Source organism: Schistocerca piceifrons, chromosome 5 (assembly GCF_021461385.2).
Source record: "Schistocerca piceifrons isolate TAMUIC-IGC-003096 chromosome 5, iqSchPice1.1, whole genome shotgun sequence".
In the NCBI taxonomy this organism is placed as follows: Eukaryota; Metazoa; Arthropoda; class Insecta; order Orthoptera; family Acrididae; genus Schistocerca; species Schistocerca piceifrons.
Window position 1 is genome coordinate 512,000,197 of NC_060142.1, and position 21,985 is coordinate 512,022,181.

The following is a 21,985-nucleotide window of genomic DNA, read 5'->3' on the forward strand; positions in this document are numbered from 1 at the left end:
TAAGAATAATCATCTGACTCAACCATACTAAAATGAAGTGCTGGAGTCTCTTCATTTTGCTTTGGCCTCAGGATACAAAGATTTTCCTAATTGTGCAAAAATGTGAGGAGAATGGCATTCATTGCTAAGTGACTTGGTTCATTCATTTATTAATTGATTCATTGTGTTCCATAGTTCTCATCAAAAAGTAGAACCTTAATAGGTATGGAACAATTCAAGGTGTACAAAAGCCAAGCAAATTGTAAAAACTTAGTCTCTATAATACTGTAGTAATAATAAATTATCATTATACTGCTTAATGCTATTCATGGTTATGCCTGCAAAACTTTGTAAAACAAATTCAAAATAAAGCAGCTACTGCTTGCTACCTCCTCATATATACCAAATGGTTGTTGTTTATCTCCTGTTGGAAGCTTAGTATTTATTTGCCTACATTGGCCTTTTTGAAAGACATTTGTTACATGCAGCTGTAAATACTGAGTTCTGTTTGTATTAAATTACTACTGTCATGCAACTTAACAATAAACACAGCTACTTTTAAACCCATGAATATAGATATTTAGATAATTTGTTGAAATAGTGGCTAATGAGGTATGTTTTTAGCTTCCTTTCCAAGTGGTAGGGATTTACAGTTTCATGCTTTGTGTTAGATGGGGGCTTGCTGAATACATCTGCAGAAGAGTACATAACTTCACTCTGAACCAAGCTATTTGTTTGGTCCAGGAAATCACTTTTTAATACATTATTCATACATATGTTACAGGAAAAGGTATAAACAAAATTAATTTATGATTTAAGCAGTCACTGTGATTACATGATGTACACAAACTACATGATAATATAAATTAACATACTACATTTTGCAGGTAGACCTGCCTTTGCTGGGATAGGTTTGATTAAAAGCATCACCTATACCATCAAAGGCAGGACTATCTGTGAAACCAGTCAAGTGATCTACAAGCTAAGCTCCAACCATTGTGCTGCATTCTACTTGAGCATGACAACTAACAAGCTGTCTGTCAGCATAAATGGCCACCAACAAGTTGTTGCCAAGAAACAGCTGGACTACCCAATTGCTGATGATGCCACCCAACACAATATTCTTCATTTCAATACCTGTGTCACACCCTGTGCCATCTGGATCCTTCCCACCAACACCTGCTTTTCTGAATTGTAATATATCCTACATTCCCATAACCCACCTGGCCTCAATCTTGACTAGTCTTTGTCCTTACCCTCTGGCCCCTTCCCTGTTCCCATTCCAGAACTACACAGTCCTCTATTCCACCAATGCACCCACATCTTTTAACCTCTCTCCTTTCCCATTATCCTCTCGTCTTACTGCACCTAGCTTTCCTACCCTCTTTCTCCACTTCACGCCTGTATGCTCCCACAAGCAGCACTTTACTGTCCTCCACCCCTACCCTGGTATCCCTCCGCCTCATTGCTACAGTCTCTCCTTACCCCCACCAGCCGATTGCATCTCCCATCATGTGCAGCTGCTCGCAGTGTGGCCTGAGCAACTTGTGACTGCAGTCATGTGTTAGTGAGTTGTGTGTGTGTGTTTTTCTGTGTGTCTGTTGTGTGTGTGTCTGTGATCTGTTTTCCACTGCAGAAGAAGAACTTTGTCCCAAAGCTTTAACATTTTAGCAATCTTTATCATTATGCTTATGTGCGACTCAGTGCCTACAAGAGGGGGGGGGGGTCAAAAACGAAAAGTTTCTAACTTAACAAATAAAAAGTGACAGAAGTTTCATAATACCAATTTATTTTTGAGTATAATACCTGTGTACACTAATACACTTGTGGGCATGCTCAGATAACTTCTGCAAACAATTTACATAAAAGGTCTTCCATTTTGAGTCCCTCCAAGTGTTCACAGCATAAATCACTGAATCATCATTGTCAAATTGTCGTCCTTTGAGGTATTTTTTTTAGGTTTGGGAAAGGAAAACAGTTTGGTGGAGCCAAATCTGGAGAATATTGTGGATGACGTAACAATTTGAATCCACATTCACACCAAGTTTCCAGTGCTGCAAGGGCTTTGTACTCCGGTGCATTTCCTGATGCAAAAGTACTCCACACACCAATTTTCTGTGCCTTTTTTAATTTATCTCTTCTCTCAAATTGTGCAGGAGGGTGCAATAGTGTGATGCATTGATAGTTACACCCTTTTGCAAGTAATTCACCATAATTACCCCTTCAGCATCCCAGATGACTGATGCCATCACCTTACTGGCTGATTTTTGCACCCGGAATTTTTTTGGGCTGGGGGGATGAAAGACATTTCCATTGTTGTGACTGTTATTCTGTCTCAGGACCAAAGTAGTGAACTCATGTTTCGATCATTGTTACATACCTTTCAAGAAAGCTGTCTTCATCCGCTTCAAATTGGTGGACGATTTCTTCCCAACATTGCACACACTCCCATCTCTGATCTCCTTTCAAGTCTTTTGAGATGCATTGAGATGAAACTTTACACATTCCCAGAATATCCACAAAAATGTCATGAGCATGCCTTTGGGAGATTCCAAATGTGCTTTCAATGTGCTGAAACATTGTTCTATGATCCTGCAAAATCATATCATGAATTGCAGTCACTATTTCATCAGTGGCAATGGTGACAGGCCTTCCAATCCTTGGTCAATCTTCCACACTTGTTCTTCCACATTTTAAGTCAGATACCCAGTTTTTCACTGTTGCATAAGACAGAGCACTGTCCTTAAGTGTGTTCCGCATGTCCTCTGCAATTTCCTTGGGCATAATTCCCTTCAAATAAAGATATTCAATCACAGCACGGTTCTTGACTCACCGTTTTGCTTACACTACAGTATACTACACATCCTAGTGGCAAAATTAACAGAGCTGGAGCCACAAAATTTGATTTGCATACACACAAAGGGTCACCATAAAAATAGGTGGTGTTGTTTGTACGAAACATTGTGGTAACTATCTCAGGCTAGAAACTTTCCTACTGTCCCTCATACACTACATGGTGAATATTTAAGTGTCAGATTATATTAAACTGATAGTTTTGTTAATACTGCAGTTACACAAAATTATTTACTGCACAAATTTACTGATTTTTTTAATGCTACACACTAAGATACTTTTTTTGTCCAAGATGGTTGTAACACATTTCCTCACTGTAACATTTATTATCTCCTAGGTGCAAGTATACTAACATTGCTAAATCTATAAATGCATGAAATTAAAAAACTGTAACTATGAACTTGTAAACAGCTGATTATAAACCATTAATTTCAGTATACTGACACCAGTGAAACATTCCTTAAGTGTAAAACTCAAAAGTCAGATGTTTATTTGATGGCAACATTCACAGTTGCCCAAAGATACCAAACTCATGAAATATCCTCTCTGTTAGATATGTTTATGTTGTCATTTTATAGCTCATTAAACTCTAAAAGGTGGAGTTAATACCATCTTGTTCATTGAGTGGTGAGTCAGGTTTTCTTCTATTGCAGCAAATATTTGTAGCTTTTCAAATACATCAAATAGTTTATTTTTTACCCTGTACAGAACTGTTAAGCTTTCTGTAGACTCTACCTCCAGGGTCATTTCTGAAATTCTTGAAGTGAGCACAATCCATAGATTTCTTGGACATAGTGCCTTCCTTATGGTCTTTTACTGTGCTACAGTCTAAAGCTCCTTCCAGTTTAGTGAATTTATGTCTTCAAGCACGTCCTATATTTTATCCCTATACCAACCTGATTGCCATAAATCATTGTTTCTTATCTTGGCAACAGTAAGAATATTTCTGCCTAACTTTTGTGGTGTGGAGGCTTTAAACCTTAAATCCATGTTTCTAAAGAGTTTGTATATCTTATTACTTGCTTTCCCTAAGTAGTTGAGCTACACATATTTCTCTTTTATCAGATCCTTTCTTTGCTTTGTGGTCTGTACTATTTGATTCTTTTATCCTATATACAGTTTACCTATATCCTTCCCCTTCTCCAATTTAGTTGTTAGCAGCCATCACTTGTTCAAGGATCTGAATTTATTTCTGCTTGTTATGGTTGCACCTTCCACATCAGACAAATTAGGCACCAGGCTATTGAATGATGCGAAGACAAAAAATAATGATCATTTTCAACAGTAGTGTAAAAGGTAGCACATGTTCAAAGGTATATATTGGAACTGGACATAGAATATAGCACACATGGGTGCTAAGGCTGAATAATCTGTGCATGAAGCTCAGGATAGGAACTTAGGTAATAAGAGTTCAAAGATGTAGAAAGGTTTAAAAGTTCTGCTCAGAATAGGAAAAGATGAGCTATTGAAAGAAGGAAACATGGATCACTACTTACTGAACAAGCCATGTGCAAACTATGTTTTTAATTCCACCCTCCGTAGGTTACCATTGTGGGAAACAATACGTACGCCTTTAGGCTCAGCATACAAACACACGCCTTAAAAAGAATGTTACTTGAGCAACTACCAAGAAGGAATACACAGGTACTTGTGGATGCCATAGTCGAATAAACATATGTAGCAAGTCGCTTTGCGATGGATGCCAGTCTCTTAACATCTATGCACAGTAAGGGGTATCTTTGTATTCTTGAAGACAATAGAAAAAGAGATCATTAACACTTCATTGTTAAGTCAAATATGTGTGTCCAATCCCCATAACAACCTATTGTTTAAATACCATGAGGGAAACAGTAATATGGAAGTCTTTAGAGTGGTATTTGCAAAAATCCCAGATAGAACATGACCAACAGATAAAATGTTGAATTAAGTAGGAACAGCACTTAATGTGGGGCAGGCAGTTATCAGATCCATCATTTTGATGAAGGGTTAGGTCAGTCTTGATGACAGTGCAAGAACTTCCTACGACACAGAGCTAAAACTCTTGTTAGATCTATAATTGCTCATTAGGGGCTTTGTGCCAGTTTCTGTAAACAGTACAAGAAAGCATTAGCAATGTCCAACATGTAAGCTAGAGTGAAACATTTGTAGGTATTCCAGGTTTGTTTGAAGCTGTAATGTATAGCTATTGTAGAAGTTTTCATAAAAGCAGCCTTGAGAACAAACATCCGTAACACGAGTATTTACTTCATTGGAAGAAGTAACATTTTTAAGAAATTCTAGTGTTTATCATGAAATATCAAGCCAATTGAACAGTGTTCTTATCAGTTTAGTAACCTTCCAAGGTGTGAACTGCCTTACAGTTTAAAACTTTGAGCCAGTTTGGGACTCACACTACCTTCTGTGGGATTGTTCTTACTCAGTAAGCTATCCATGATGATTCATGAATCACAATTACAGTTTCAGTCCTAAAAGTTCTTGTCTCCTACTTTCCAAAATTCACACAAGCTTTCCTTCATATCTTGCTGGGCTACCATTCATGGAAGAAAGTCTATTCCAGACAGAAGCAAGTCTCAGGCTAGGTTTGTTTCCAGAATAAATTTTTTGCTCAGGAGTAATTGTGTTTCCTGTTGTGTAACTTACTTAGAGTTTGAAACTGTCTGCCTGACTTGGGCTTGAGCCTGAACTCTACCCTTTTTGGACAGTCTTCTAACTGAGCTTATGTTATTATTATGACCAGTTGTTTATGACTGGAACATTTCCAGTTGCTTAAGATATCACAATGTTAAGTGAGAGGGTAGAGAATTCTCATCACTCTTCCATCTAATTCCAGTTTTGCAGGAAGCCACAGAATTGTTAGAGACATATTGGGCACTCATAATATGTTGCTTATTTTACACTTTGGTCTTCTAAGGCATTTGGATATTGATAAGACAATTTACACATATAGGAAGAATGTACTTATCCATTAGACAATAAATTACTACTGTTAGTGTCTTCTATGAATTGTCAGTGGCATTTTACTGCATATACCACAGTAGCCTTTCAAGTATATCATAATATTGTGGTGGCACTGAAAGTGCTGCAAAATTGCTCAAGTACTCACTCAAAAGCTCAGTTCACACAATCAGTGCAAGGAATAAGAACAATCTAGATGCAGGCCTAAAATTAATGAACATAGTTTGGTCTAAAATATTTCCATTATTCACAAACACCTATTTTCAGTAACTTGGTACAAACCACAAAATGTTTTACCTATGATTTAATAAGAACCTGTAGAATTTATTGATGGGGAACACATGTTGCTTCATTGACAAATTTCTTAGCAGAACTAATTGATGTATTTGCTGATGATTTGCAGTAATCCTACCAGTACAAGTAAATACCATACATTTTTTCTTGCATAATATGTAGCTTTGATAGTTTAGGAATTATTATATGCACTTTGTTATGATACTTTTTTATTGGCACAGGTGTGACAACACAACAAACTATCCTGGCATTATGAATGTCATTATTCCAGGAAACTCAATGGGCAGTCAAAATACAAAATGTGATCAGTGCAAATGATTGAAACAGCTAGTATGTGTAACTCAGAACATGGAGTGATGTGGAAGCCATGTTTGTGTTAATTGGTCTTGGTGGTAGAACTGAACTGGCTGAGCATATCGCCAGTGGAAAGTAAACAACAGGGTCAGTGGTTCTGCCCTTATTGCACATTGTGTGCAAAGTCTGTCAGAGCATTCCGCACTACTCTGCTGCAATATCCATGCCAGCTCATCAACATCCATATCAAATGGGGATACTAAGATTCTCTCCACTGAAAAGACAAAGTAGGGACAAAAATGGCCTGGTTTCTGCCACAACTTCCACTGCAAAATCCAGCAGGAGGTCTACCATCAAAGTAGGCAACACCAATGCAGCTGTCTCCGCCAGAATGGCAGAAAATTGCTAAGGCTGACATAACAAGTGGTCTGTCTGCATCAGCGGGGACAAGGACTCATACGCAGTTGAATGGGGAAAGGAGGATGCAGCTTCCAAGTCTATGAGATCGGCATTGGGTGCTGCAGGAGTGATTGCCACTGGATACCCTATTCCACAGACAAAAGGAGGACAGGGGAGAGCGTAGTGGGGAAAGCAGCTGATGTGCATGGTGCCACAGTTTTTGAGACTCTTACTGGAAAACAGTACAATGGACCTCATTGCCTGCCTGGCACAGAAACGGAGGCATTGAGGGCCAGTGAGTCATGGATGGAACTGATCGGAATGACGGGTCTGCTGCATCTGACCAACATCCACCACAAATAAATGCCACCATTCGTGACCCACCACAACACCCAGCAGCAACACTTGATGCCAGCTGAAACACAAGGCCCAAATGGCAGCCCTGCAAGGAAAATGGAATGGGCTAATGGGCTGCTACATTCTGGAGCATATGACTTGGTGTGTAAGAAATGCAATAGGCCCTGCTGCTGGCACCCATGCAAATGATCCACTGGACTGCAGCTGTTCATGGGTATCACCTGATATGTGGCCAGAAAGCTGCATGATTCTCAGCAGCCTGCCAGAAACTGTTTAATGCTTCCTCTAATCATCTCACCTCGTTCCACAGCAGTTCATCCCACCTACATTATACATTATTCTATACTTATACATAACAAGCACAAAATATAAATTTACTCTTATCTTATAGGTCTCCACGCATACAATCTTCTTCCCAGTGGTTCATCCAACACTTCCTGCTTGCTCCTCTGCCCCTTCTTTTCCACATTTTCCCTTTGTTCCAACCCCACAATTCCTGGAATAACTTCTGGACTCCCATGAAACGGTATCAAATATTCCACTTGTACAATTGTTGTCCTCACATGCAACTGGATCTTGGTGACATAGTTCCCACAACTTGATATGGCCCTTGTTATTTTGCAAAAAAATATCTTTGTCTTCTTTAGAGTATAAGCATTCAAAAACATTATCCATTAGCCAACATTCTATTGCGGAATCCTTGCTGCATGGTTCCACTTCTGACACCAATTGTAATAACCTGTAGATTTTTGGAGCAAGAGGACACTGTGCAGTGCCAATCAAGCAGGCTGAAATTCCAAATTGCTGTAGTATAGCCCCGCAGTACAGGAAGCAGCAGCATGGCTGGGACATCCAGCGGCCATGTGTGTGTTGTCGTCCCACATTACTGACAGAACACAGGAGTGGCTGAGCAATGTCTCCTGACACAATTGCCTACACTAATGGTAATATCAGGTCTGCAGCATATGTCATGGAGTGGCTTTCACACCCTGCACTGCCCAGCAGACAGAAGGCAGGTAACGTAATGGCAGTGACCTGCCCTGGGTCAAAGGCAGGCAAGTTTCTTCCCAGGGCTGGTGCTTGCCTGACGTGGTTGTGGCTCCAAGTTCTCTGATTTCAGGGCTGAATGCTCTGATGCAGAGTTGAACTACGGTTTGTGAACAGCATTCTGAATTGTGCCCAAGCATCACAGCCCTGTAGTGATAGAGATATTAGTGTAAAATGGCTAAGTATTTATATGTTTATACATTTCTGAGCTGTGCTTGCTATACCTTGCAGCATATAGGTCTATACTAAACATTTTGGTGGACACTGGTGTGGTAGGCTTCCATCCTCTTCTGCAATGTTGTGACAGCTGTGTTATATTTTATATAGTATAGCATCTGTACTTGCCTGTAGTTAGTGCTATTGCAAACCACTTCCTAATTTGTACATTTCTGACCAAATATGGTTGGTGTGCTACACAGGGAAGAGAGCACAAACACAGTTTGATAGATTGAAAAGACTGCTTACAGTCTGAACAACACATGAATTTGATGTCTGTTTGGTGAAGCAAGTTACGAGGATGGCAGATATGCACAGCCTATGGAAGAAGCTTAGCATAATAAGAGGTCCTCTTGCATGGATCTCATGAACCAGACATCATAGAGGTAATTGACACAACAGGGAATGTCCTTAATCAAATGCTCCAAATTTCTTTGATTAATTTCTGAGGCAGACAAAATTCCAGAAGGCAGACACTTGAAGTGGTAAAGCCCAAAGGGGGTATTGAACACTAAGAAATGCTGAGAGGCAGCATCTGAGAGAAACTCCAGATGTCTATTGCACAAGCTGATAGAAGAAAAATATTGGTTTTGTAATCTTACCCCACCACATATCACCATTAAAGTTCAATGTCTCACCAAAAAGTTAAGAAAGCTTCAAGAGGTGTAAGATACACAAAAGAAAAAACTTTTTACTTATCTTCATTATCTCATTGTTGTTGTTGTTGCCTCAAAGTCTTGTTGTGTCTAGGGGTACATTCTTGCAGCTGAAATTTTGATTTAACATTCTGAGTTCCTGAAGACAAAATAACTGATGAAGATTTGCCTGTTGCTATGAATATATTTTTTATTTTATCCCAGTCTTCTAAATCACAATGACTTAACAATTTTCACTTCTATCACACCACAAGTTTAGGAAAATGCATGTGTTTCCAACAGAGGCTTGTTCACCATTACTACTTACATTCTGTGGTACTAAAATTTCCAAAGTGTTTACAAAGCAAAAGAGTTTACAAACTTTTCTGACAAGGAAGAATCTTTGCTAAAATATATCATTAGTTTGTAAATGAGTCCAGTAATAAATTTAATAATTAACAGTAGACTGTGAAATTAATAATATGAATTTTAATCATGCCACAAATTTTGTAATTTCAAATATTTTTAAAAGAAGAGTAATTTTAGCTGTACGTACAGAATACTAACAAATTAATTTCTTTTTACATACTTTAGCTTGAAACATAACACATGATATACAAAATCATATGAAGTTCATTTAATTAAACAGCTGAGAATGTTCACCTATGCCAGATTTGAGAGCATACAAGGTATTGGTTATTCCTATTAAGAAAAAGGTAATGTTAGAGAAGGGTGACCCATTATTAGCTCATGACAACATCAACAACAGCTCCTCTGGACACAGAACCCAATGACTAGGTGAAACGTGAGAAACATTGCTGAGTTTCAGCCAATGCTGCAGCTTGGCTTTAACCTTGTCATGTGTGGCAAAGGGAATGAGGTAGGGGTAACAAAATTTAGGTATTGCTGATGTTTTAAGGAAGATGTAAGCCTCTAAATTTTCCACCTGCCCAAATGTATTCTCACTTAGTATAGGGTCCAAATCCTGAAAGGGGGCTGATTGAGGCAGTAAATGGACTTTACCAATGATCTGAAATCCAAAAACACAAAATCCATCTTGAACAAAAATATTTTGTGCCAACTCTGACAGTGCTAAGCGCTCTAACAGTGTAAGTTGCCCATCCACATTCTTATAACACTCCATGATGGAATACTCTATTTACTAAAAGATACTATTTGACACATGCAGTCTTTGCAATGCAGGACAGCCTAAGAGCCAGTAGTGTCGAAATAATTACACTTACCCATAGCCCCCTTGTCTACCAGAAACTCAGTTGATCACCCGTACATCACCAGAATTAGTGGGGTGATGCTTGTATGGCTTCAGAGATGGCCTCTGAGACCAGGGAAACTCTGAGGCCATCAACAATTGTCCTGTGGCTTACCTACTGTTACAAATGAATGCTAAGTGGTCTACTTTTTGGCACACCCCATGCATGGTATCATCGTAGAGGCAGTACTGTTTGAAATGTGCCAGATGACAACTGATGTAGGACTGCCAGCTTGCTCACTGAGTGGAGCCAGGATGACAGTGCCAAGAGCTCAGAAAACTTGTGAATTGGGACCACAATTCTTTGACTTACATGTACCCACTGAGCTCACCATGGGCAAAGAAGAGCAGCATCATAACATCACCGTGCTTGAATTTTCAGTGATGTCATCACATGAAAGCTAGTGGAAGACCTCGCAGAGTGCCAGATACTGTTTACCACATGAATCTAACTTCACCACCTGCCAATTGTTGGAAAGTCTGTCCCTTGTCTCTGCCTTAAGATCATGTGATTCAGTTATCTGAGGCACTCAAGCAAAAGATGGTCAGACAAGAACAATGCTCTAGTTTGAACCTTGGGGTCGGTGCTTATTGGACAATCAAGTCCCTAAATAGTTGGTCTTTCACAAGAGACCTTTAGGTTTGGTGATACAGTCCACATATGACTGCCCAGGGTGCTTGTGGTACTTGTTAAACTGCAACTGTTCCACCAGCCCATGGGTTTGATTTCCAAAATACTGCAAGAGCAACCAAAAGAGTTCCTCAAAGTTGGGCTCAGCAGAGGGCTTCAAATTTTGTATGATTTCATACTACCCTATACTACTGGACAGTGACAAGGTGGCAATATCATCTGGACCAGTGATATGCCTTACCTGACAGTGCAGCAACACCCAGTTCAGGTAATTCTCCCACATTTCTACAGACTTACTGAAACTGGTGAGTAGCTTTTGGGGGCAGGGAAGCAGACTTCTCTTCAGACACCTGATCAACAATGCTTGAGACCAGAACAATTCCATGTTCTGTTTGAGCATCTCCTGCACCTGCTCCTGTTGCAGCTTTTGTTGTTCCTTGTGGAGGTCCAACTATTCCTGCCAGCATAACAAAAATGCCAGTCCTGGTGACCACAGATGAACACTGCAAAACAAAGTAAATGTGTTACACATGTAGGAATGCCCACATTGCCACTTTTATCATATCTGCACATCCATGACAATGCTACAAACTGTACTGGTGATACAAATGTCACCATTCTAGAAAACTTGACAAGCATCCATATACAAGAGAGCAGAGAATATGAAACCACACAGAGACTGGCATGAAGAGGAAAATAAAATATGATTAGTGTGAATGACTGTAATGACTAGTATGTGGAACCCAGAGCACAGCATGATGCTAAAGCCAGATCCATGTCAGATGATCTCAGCATTAGAAAGGAACTGGGCCGGTCTATCCCACTCCACCAAGCATACAACAGAGTTAACAGTTCTGCCCATGCCACACTTTGTGCCTGCCACCTGTGACAGCATTCTGTTCTTCTCCCAGCATCAGCAGTTCTGTACATACCACACTGCATGCCTGCCATCAGTGACAGCATTCTGCTCTACTCCGACATAATACCCATGCCACTTCATCTGTGTCTGTATTTATGTCCAGTGGGGGGGACACTAAATATACAGTTGTAATATAACAATTTTTGACAAAATAATTTAACTGGAGAGATAAAAAATTTACTCATCAAGAGGCAACAGAACAAACACATAAAACAAGGTTGTAATTGGGCAAGCTCTTGAAGCCAGTGGCTTCTTCTTCAGACGGAATGGTTGAAGGGGAAGGAAGAGGAGTCAAGGAAAAGGGGTAGATTTTGGGAAAGTCACCCAGAACCGCAGATCAGGGGAGACTTACTGCACAGGATGAGAAGGAAAGACCAATTCAATTGCCTTGCCCTTCTGGCTGAAGAAGGAGCCACTGGCTCTGAAAGCTTACCTAATTACAACCTTGTTTTATGTGTGTGTTCTGCCACTGCTTGGTAAATATACATTTTTTGTTAACAATAATCACTGTGTTAATTTACAATTTTTTACAATTTTTTTGTCTTGTTCCACTTCTTCAGTTGGTTTCTATAGACTAAACATTAATTGTAAACATCTATACTCTTATCTAAAATGTGTATCTCTAATTTGTTTTTCTGATCTGTTCCACATTTGTGAGGAATTTTTCTTTGTGAATTTATGGAACAGAGGCTGTAGTTAATATAAATACATATATTTTTATGCTTTTGATAGTTACTTTCCTTCTCTCTGTTCAACAAAACATTCATGTAATACAACTGTCTACTTACAGAACTGTTGACAAGTGAACATTGTGCACCAAATGTGCTCATCACATTCATCAATATGCTCCTTTTCAAGGAATCTGATGCATTGTGTAATAGTGAAGGTGAAGACTGCTGTGATCCATACTTTTTTAATAACCAAAGAATGGTACAGGCAGTCATGGTACTTGTGGCACTCCTTTGCATTCCGTGGCTTCTTCTGGCCAAACCAATATATATAATTCGTTCCCAGAAGAAAAATAGACAGGTATGTTATAAAATATCAATATCATTTTGTGCTTTCTCCAATTTTGTATTTATTGTATGCCTATTATGTAGCTCTACTGTTCATGCATAGAGACTTCATTTTCAGGAATGCTGATGTACCTATCAGCTATCAGAGTCAATATTATTTTCTCAGATTAGGAGCCATAACAGATACTTAAATATGCAGAAGGTGTGGCTAATTTGTCAGCCATTGTCAGGTATTTAGATTCCCATGTTGTTGCTGGCACCATCCTTAAATATTTGTCTTATGTTACCATTATCACCATTCCAATTTCTATACAAATTAATCTTACACTGCTGTGTAATCTATCTCTTCACAAGAACTGAGCTGCACACCACCTTTATTGAGAATGTTATTTATAAATGAAGTCATTAATATATGCTTGAATAATTACATGATGCTGAATTCAGGAGACATAGAGGGCAAATCAGTGGAACCTTTAATGGAGATAGGCTTAGGACTGAACCAATTTTGAAAAAGATGTAAATGCTGAAGTCAGATGAGAAAGTTATTCAAATTCTTGACCCAATAGGGGATACTGAACACATACATAAAGGGCATCACAAATGGTCACACATTTGTTTGATCTATGGGAGAGCATTGAGGAAATGCTGAAAACATCTGAACTGGCAGGCATTTGAAGATAGACACCAGGTATTCCCTGAAAGTCAACTTACAAAGTTTCAAGAACCAGCATTGTGTGAGGAATCTTGGGCAGCCTATACTACAGCCCCTATACCTCACTCTGTAGGGGTCACAAAGACAAGATTAGACTGATTACAGCATGCACAGAGGCATTTAAGCAACCATTCTTCTATGCTCCATGTGTTCAGAAAAAATCTTAACATTTGGTGCAATGTATTTGAAGATGTAGGACAGTTTCAAAACTGACTTGAAGGAGGTTTCAGAAAACTTACAAAACGTTTCAGTAATCTGCTCATTGATGAATCGGAAGTGTTCAATCTGTAACAGCGGTGTCATGCTATTGTGGTTTTAGGTAGGCAATAAAATATAGGTGATTTAATTTGTTTGATTGTTGCAGTAGAGGGACCTTATTGATTACTTAAAAGGTACTAAAATCAGGTAGATCAATCTTTAAGACAATTCTACATAGCAGTTCATAGCAATAAAGAAGTTTAAATTTAGTGCATTTTTATTGTATTAATGTTACTGTACTTGCATCTGAAAATAATAGCCATCATCATTTCTTCCATCAAGTCAACTTATTGGGATTTTTCTACATTTTGTCTTGCCCAGTCATCGGTTGTGTTTGTACATTTGATGCCACCTCTAATTCTCAGGTCCTTGAAGATCTTTTTGTTTTTTGTGGGCATCATTAACGTTGCCTTGTAGAATCTCCCTGGAGTCATTCTCGTTAAAGCCTAGTTGATGGGTCCTATGAGGAGCCATTCTCTTTCATTTGACCATACCATCAATGTTACTTCAGTGTGAGAGTCACCAACTGGCTACTTTCCAGTCGTTAGGTATTGTTGGATATTCCCATTCCTTACAGTATTTGGTTTTTGTCTTTTGTAGGCAGTAATGAAGGAACATCATTTCTGTTGCTTGGAGAGGGTTATTGTTTGGTCCAGCATGTGTCGCTGCTTCCATTCCAGACCACATTATAGATACAAGGTATGTTTTGATCTTGGAAGTTTGTGGCAACATTCCATCCCAAAGTTTCTAACCCTACTGCGTTGTAAAATTTGGAATCTTTTTGTATTCTGTACTCCTGGTGCACAGTATCATCCAAGGAAAATAATGGAAGTTGTCAACAATATAATTCATTGCTGGTCATTGGGATAACTATTGGGAAGTTTCTACTTAACATCATATCAACTATTCCAGTTTCATTGACCTTAAGTCTGTGTATCATAAATTCTAGTTTAGACTGGACCTTTACGTCTATCTCACCTTGCATAATTACTTCTTTGACTAAGACTTAGGCAATAGTTGTTGGGACATTTCATTTGACTGGTTGTAAAATTTCTCAGCCTTGATTGGTTGACTCCACTCTTTGCTTCCAAAATTCCTTTCTGTACTGCTGGCAATTACAAGTGCAACACCCTGAAGGATAGCAAATAACAAAGTGCTACTTATTGTGCATATACAATATGGTATGAAGAACAGATGATTAATTTGTAAGTGTTTTGGGGGTTGTGCAGCATGTAAAATTACTACACAGAGCGGTTTCATCTGGTACCAACAATGGCTCTGACTCAGCTGGGCACTGGGTTAAACTGAACTTGTACACCCTTTTCCAAAAAAGTTCCAGGACATTTTAATTTTTTTAAAGTAGATAATTGCACTTACCAAGTCATGAACCTAGCTCCTTTTGAAGCAATCACCTTTGCTGTCTATACATAGTTACCAACGTTTCTGGTGGTCTTGGAACCAAATAGGGAATTTTTCAACAATGATGATTGTAAGCTCCTTTGTCACATCTCGTTGGAGTCTGTAATATCCTGATGAAGCTTTCTTTCCAGTCGCCTTTTCACTCATGGAAACAAGAAAAATATTGCAAGGGTTAGGTTGGATGAATATGTCGGATGTAGGATGGCAATAATGGAATGTCCGGCCATATACACAGTAACAGATAAAGCAGTACGATATGGGATCTTACATTGTCATGCAATAAGAACCAGTTCTGAGAATGCCACAAATCATGGTGGCAATGTTTAGTTGTTTGTCACAAACATTTCAAAACATCATTGTAAACAGTTTGGTTCACTGTTTGACGTGGAGGAACATACTCATGGTGCACTAATCCTTTACTACTCCATGTCAAACAATGTGATCAGCGTTGTCTCTATTCTTGAAGGTTGTTGTTTGACTTTTTTCAGGCCTGGTGATCCAGACTCCACCATTCAGCCCTTTGACACTTCCAGTGAGTGTAATACTGGTAGCAGCGGCTTTCGTCCCCAGCAATAATCATTGACAGAAATGTGGGATCATGTCTGGCTCTATCCAGTAGTTCAGCAGAAATTCTTCATCTTTTCTCTTTCTGTTCATTTGTTAGTGTGTGAGGGATGAGTTTTGCATTAACATCTTCTGACATCACAAGCATGGTTCCAGAATGGTCTTCTTGCAATAACTACCTTACGTGCTCCACATTTGCATTGGTATGTGCTGTAGATGGACAACCAGCTCTGAGATCATCTTGCACTGAATCTCTGCCTTCATGAAACCTACTGTACCAATCCAAAACATGACTTTGAAAGTGCCTTACTGCATATGCTTGTTTAATTATTGTCCGTGTTTCACCAGGGGTTCTCATGAGCTTTGCTCATAAATGGGATCCATTATGTCACTGTAATTCACCAAGAGCCCAAACAGTGTGTTGCTAAGCACAGATCTGCTACCCGGTGAGTTTGCGCAAAAACACGGCTAAGGTCATTTCAAGGGAGCACACACAAAAAGATAACACAAAACAAAAATTGTTTCTGTTTAGTACTGCAAACTCAGAAATTAAAAAAAAACTGTCCTGGAACTTTTCTGACAAAGGGATATGTTCTATATAGGTACATCATTCCATGCTACATCACCTCTATGCCAAGGCTAATTGATCATAGTGGCTCACAAGTGGTGGTGTGAGTTTTTTGGCAATCCATAACCAGATGTTTTCAGTGGGTGAAAGAGCTGCAGAATGTGCTGGTCAGAGCAACAATTGAACAGTCACTGCAGTGAGGCAGCTCAAGTCACCAGGTGCTATATGGAGTCTTGCATTATCTTGTTGAAAGATAATGTTGTGAAGCTCTCGAAGATAAGGCACAGCCACTCACATTAACATGTTATAAATGTAATGGCTGCTGTACAAATTATCAGCTATGTGAAGTAATGTGATTATGTTGTATAACCAGTGGCACCCCATACCATCACACCAGCTGCTGGACCCATACAATTATGATGAATGCACTCTGGCAATGTTCATTCCTTGGAACCTTCCCATGTGGATATGTCCAGTGTGACGCCATACAGAGAACTGGAACTTATCTGAAGAAAATAGTGTGGTGTCCAGAGTTGTTGTTGGGTACACCAATGTCAACTGTCAGTGTGCCTCTGTCTGCTGCTGCATCAAGGGAAATCGCAACAGTAGTTGTCATGCTGAAAGTCGATGGCGTTCCAAACATCATCACATTGTTCATACAGATACTTATCTTGCTGCAAGCAAAGAAGCCAATTTCCTGCCACAAGGTGCATAATGTGGCTGTATGCTCCTCCATGACCAAGCAAACAATATGCCTGCCCTCTCAGGCACTAGTGATGTGGGACCACTGAGATCCTGCATGTGTTGAGTATGGCCCTCCTGAACTCATTGGTTCCAATTTTGCTACCGAGTCACAGAATACTGAGCAATGTGACCAACAATATCATGGAACAATAAACTGCTGTCTTGATAGGCCATGATCCTACAACTGTCAAATTATGGAACTTCCTGGTAGATGTTTCTCTTTCTTATATGAGGAAAAATATAATCTTCTCTCAAACAAGCAATATTCATGCACAATTTCTAAATGGGAAACCTGTTCTGTAATTTTCCCTTATATACAGAATACAGGTGGCATTACTGTTACACAGTTAGTGGGGTTGTGCTGAAGTACTAATCATAGGAATATCCAAGCATTCAGTACTCTTCATGGCAATTTGATGTTTGTTGCATATTGTCTTCATTGTGTTGCAATTTTTGCAGCATGTAGTGTATTTGAATCAATACACAATATTTTACTGTTCCAGATAGCCATCGTATTGTTATTATGAAGTTGTCAAATATTTTCCTTCATCTGAAACCTTCAAATATACATACAAATTATATGTTCATTTGCATTATCAATACGTGCTGTCTTCTCCTTGATGCACTATGCACTGCACTCACTCCCATGCATCTACTCTATTACAGCAATTATTATCTGGCTGTAGTACTGAAACGACATTTCTCTTTGAAGTATATTTGAATTACTGGCAACATTTCTGCACTGTAACTAGGATATATGATTTCATTTATGTATTCTTCCAAGGTCTCCATTTCCTGACATGGTGCCATTAAATATCTTCTCATCAAGTTGCTGCTCTCCTGTGTCTCAGACACATTCCCAGAGTGGTTGCTACTGATCCAGTTTCAGTGTTTCTTCATCCTAGGAGCTACCCTTGTTTGGTTACTGTTGTAGATTATGATTGATCTGTGTTTATTTTCATGTTCAGTGAACAGGCTGTTTGCTATCCTTTCTTGGGTAGAGGACATGTGAGGTGGGTGTTGCAATCAACTGTTTTACAGTTTGAGGTCATATCAGTTCCTTGATGAAGAGTCTTGGGACCTGGACACATTCATGTGGGGTATTGATCAACTGCTCAAGTTCTTGGCTTATGTGAGATTTTCTGCTTCCATTTAAGTGCATGTACATGCTATATCTGTATTCTAATTTTTCATCATCATTCTAGGTTCTTTGTCTGCTTTTTGTATTTTTACAGTGAGAGATGCAGTTGTTATCACACATTTTGTGGCAATTTTTACAGATTCCTCATGAATTATAATAGACTTTAAGTATATTCATTGAATTATCAAGAAGTTTCCATTTGCCAACACTACATGCAGTAGCATTTGGAACTTTCAACACACTGTATAAATTTGGATAGTATGGGTAGACAGTTTGTGCTATGGAATAATGTTAAAACAATCATGCTCTTCGTTGGCGTACCACATATGATAGAACATGAGATTTTTTTTCTAAGAAAGTATTCCTAACTATGTTATTTGGAATAAAAATTACCAGTAATTACAAAACTCAGCTATAGGAAATGTGATCTCTTATGAGTGTGTAATGTTGTCTGAGAGCAGATAACATCAGGTATAAAACATCAACAGAGAACTGCAGATTCCACTAAAGCCTAAATGTAATGGTTGTTGAGAGATGAGTATAGCAAAAAATGTTGAAAATGATAGTGATACATAGCTGAACAGAGCTTGTAAACTTAAAACATGAACGACACATGTAGGAGGGAAAGATTACCACTTACGGCAGTGGGAACATTGTTATGGTAGATGATTCCATCATAGCCAATACTGTCCATAATGTTACTGACAGCAGCAAGTAAATAAGAATGCTAAATGATAGCTGAACTGAAATCATGAAAGCTGATAGATATTTGACCACATGTTTCTAAATACAGTAATATCTTTATTGATTATTATGTTGTTATATCATTCTGTCCTCATCAATTTGATCCTTCGGTTATTGCCACAAAATGGTTAAAATGTTATCAGAATAAAACAATGGAATATCCACAATCTGGCCTCGGTCGCTGGAGACTGTGGTCATGCTTGTGTGAATTGCATTTGCATGTGCACGTGTGTGTGTGTGTGTGTGTGTGTGTGTGTGTGTGTGTGTGTGTGTGTGTGTGTGTGTGTTGTTTCACTGTCTATTTGTTGCACCTATCTGTGACTTGGGATCTCTGCTATACGGTTAGTAGCAATCTGTCCTTTTCGTAACATTGTCATTATTCAGTTATGGGTTTTCCATTGTTTGAATTACGTGTTTTCATGCATGAGATACTGGGAGACTGAATAAAAGCATTGTTGTGGTAGGTAGGAGGTCACAAAATTGTTAAAGGTGTGTAGTTCAGAAAGACTTTTATAATTTTGTTGCTGCATGATATACACCTGTTTGGCACAATGTGGTGTTGCAATGACTAATATACATGTCATTATTTGGCTTGGTAGGTGGATGGTGGGAGGGTGGGTGGGTGATTTTTTTTAGAAATAGATGGTACTGTAAGCATCCTAACATAAATGGGGTTGGCTACAAATGACGGATGAATTGCAACACGACAGCTATTCAATTCAATTCAATTCAATTCAATTTTTATTATCACATAACATGCCTTATAGAATCAAAGATTGTGACATAGGTGACTTGTCAGTTTTACACTATATATAACAATACTAAAAATAGACAATAAACTAATAATATATATGGTGTAACATTTTCAAAGAGGTATTTTAATTACAATTATAATGCATTGTCACCATTCATGAAATCTTCTACACTATAGTAACATTTATCTTTCAGATATTTTTCCAGGTCTCTTTTGGTACCTTTTACATTTGGGTCATCCATATCTTTCCATATTTTATTTACAAATTTCATGCCCATATAGAATGGGATTTTTTCATATGATTTTAAATGGTGGGTAGGTAACATGTAACTCGTTCTATGTCTAGTATCATATTGATGCAACAAGAGGTTGCCCTCAAAAAGTTGTGGGTTCCTTTTCGTGAAAGTGAGAGTTTCATAGATGTATATGCCTGGAATGCTCATTAGATATAGTTTTACAAATAAAGGTTGGCAGTGTTACTTTGGTTTTGCTCCCACCATTGCTCGGATGATTCTTTTTTGTAGTCTAAAAGCTCTAAGTAAATTTGTTTTTTCAGACCCCCAGAAAATTATACTATACCTAATGACTGAAACAAAATATGCATTATATACAGTTTTTCTTACAGCTAAATCAGTAATACTATACAAGATATTCATAATATATACAAGGCTATTCAGTCGGCCCAGTATGTTGTCCACATGGTGATTCCATAACAGGTTTTTATTGACTATGTTTTGAGTTGCGCATTACACCATACATACTGTTCAGTGTGCACAACTGCACAAATTGGCAGTCAACAGTTGTGGCATTGTTTGGCAAGCTGATCCACCATGGCAAGGCTGTAGTGTATTGGATGGGAAAAATTGGTTTTTAATTATTCTGAGGCCAAAAACTACATAAAAAGCAAAATGACATTGGTTTGTAATGGTTCTGTGGCCTAAAACTGCATAAAAACAGAAGGACATCAGCTTCTAATTGTCATGAGACTGGTGCAGGACATGTCCAATATGCTGTCCACTGTTTTTGCCACAAGTTGAAATAGAGAAACAGCATGTTCCACAAGAAATTGGAGTGTCTCAGGACTTACATTCAGAATGAGTTGCTGCAGTGCCTTCAGTTCAACTACATTTGCAATTGGAACAGTGAACTCAACATCTTTCAGATAACCCCACAGCCAGAAGTCACACAATTTACGATCAGGTGATGTGGATCGAAAGGCTCTAGGGAAATGGCGGTTGATAATTTTAGCATTTCCGAAATGCCTCTGTAGCATTGGCTTTACAGGTTGTACAATGTGTGGAGGACTGCTATCTCACATATAAAACTCCTACCCACATAGCCATGCTGTTGAAGGGTTGGATTGACATTGGTGTGCAAAAGGCTCTCATGGTGTTAACCACTGATGGTGCAGCTAACAGGACCCAAAGAACTTGTCTCCTCAAAAAAATGTGGCCCTACAATAAATGAAGCCATCAACTTGCACAACACAGTCACCTTTGCAGAATGAAGTGGTACCAGTTGATGTGTGTGTGGATTTTCTGTGGCCCATATTCTCCATCTCTGCATACTGACATGTCTTTGGAGAAGGAAATGAGCTTTGCTTGTTCACAGAATGTTCCATGGCTGTTCATTGTCCACTTACATGAGTGAAAGAAATTCTGTACTGAATGTTTTCTTGCTGGCAGGTGAGGAGGAAGCAACTCCTGAATGTAGGTGATTTTGTATGGATAAAAATGCTTGATGTTTCTTAGGATCCTAAGGGCCCGTGTTCAATTCCCGGCTGGGTCGGAGATTTTCTCTGCTCAGGGACTGGGTGTTGTGTTGTTATAATCATCATCATTTCATCCCCATCGACGTGCAAGTGGCTGAAGTGGCATCAAATTGAAATACTTGTACGCGGCAAACGATCTACCCGAGAGGAGGCCCTAGTCACACGACATTTACATTTTACAGGCATGTCCAATGTTTGGGCAATTCCCCATGCACTGCATGTGTGCACACCACCTTTTGACTCCTCCTGCAATGCTGTGGCTATATCTTTGAGACATGGCTGATCAGCTGCTGTTTCCGCTCAGCCACATTGCACTTCAAAAGAACCTGTGTTTTAATCAAACAATGGAGAATCCAGGATAGAATGTAACAATACCAGAGAAGGAAAGTTGCTACTCACCATATAGCCTATTGTGACTCAGCATCTCTGCTATACGGTGAGTAGC

The 21,985-nt window shown here is 38.9% G+C and overlaps 1 protein-coding gene across 1 annotated transcript in view; it reads left to right on the plus strand.

The window, feature by feature from the left end:
* The window catches only part of LOC124798327 (V-type proton ATPase 116 kDa subunit a 1-like), a 192,861-nt gene that overhangs the window by 148,132 nt on the left and 22,744 nt on the right, over positions 1 to 21,985 (plus strand). The window contains exons 12-13 of the mRNA XM_047261677.1: positions 3,125 to 3,127; positions 12,640 to 12,878. Coding sequence (XP_047117633.1) covers positions 3,125 to 3,127; positions 12,640 to 12,878 — 242 coding nt within the window. The remainder of the gene's footprint in view (positions 1 to 3,124; positions 3,128 to 12,639; positions 12,879 to 21,985) is intronic.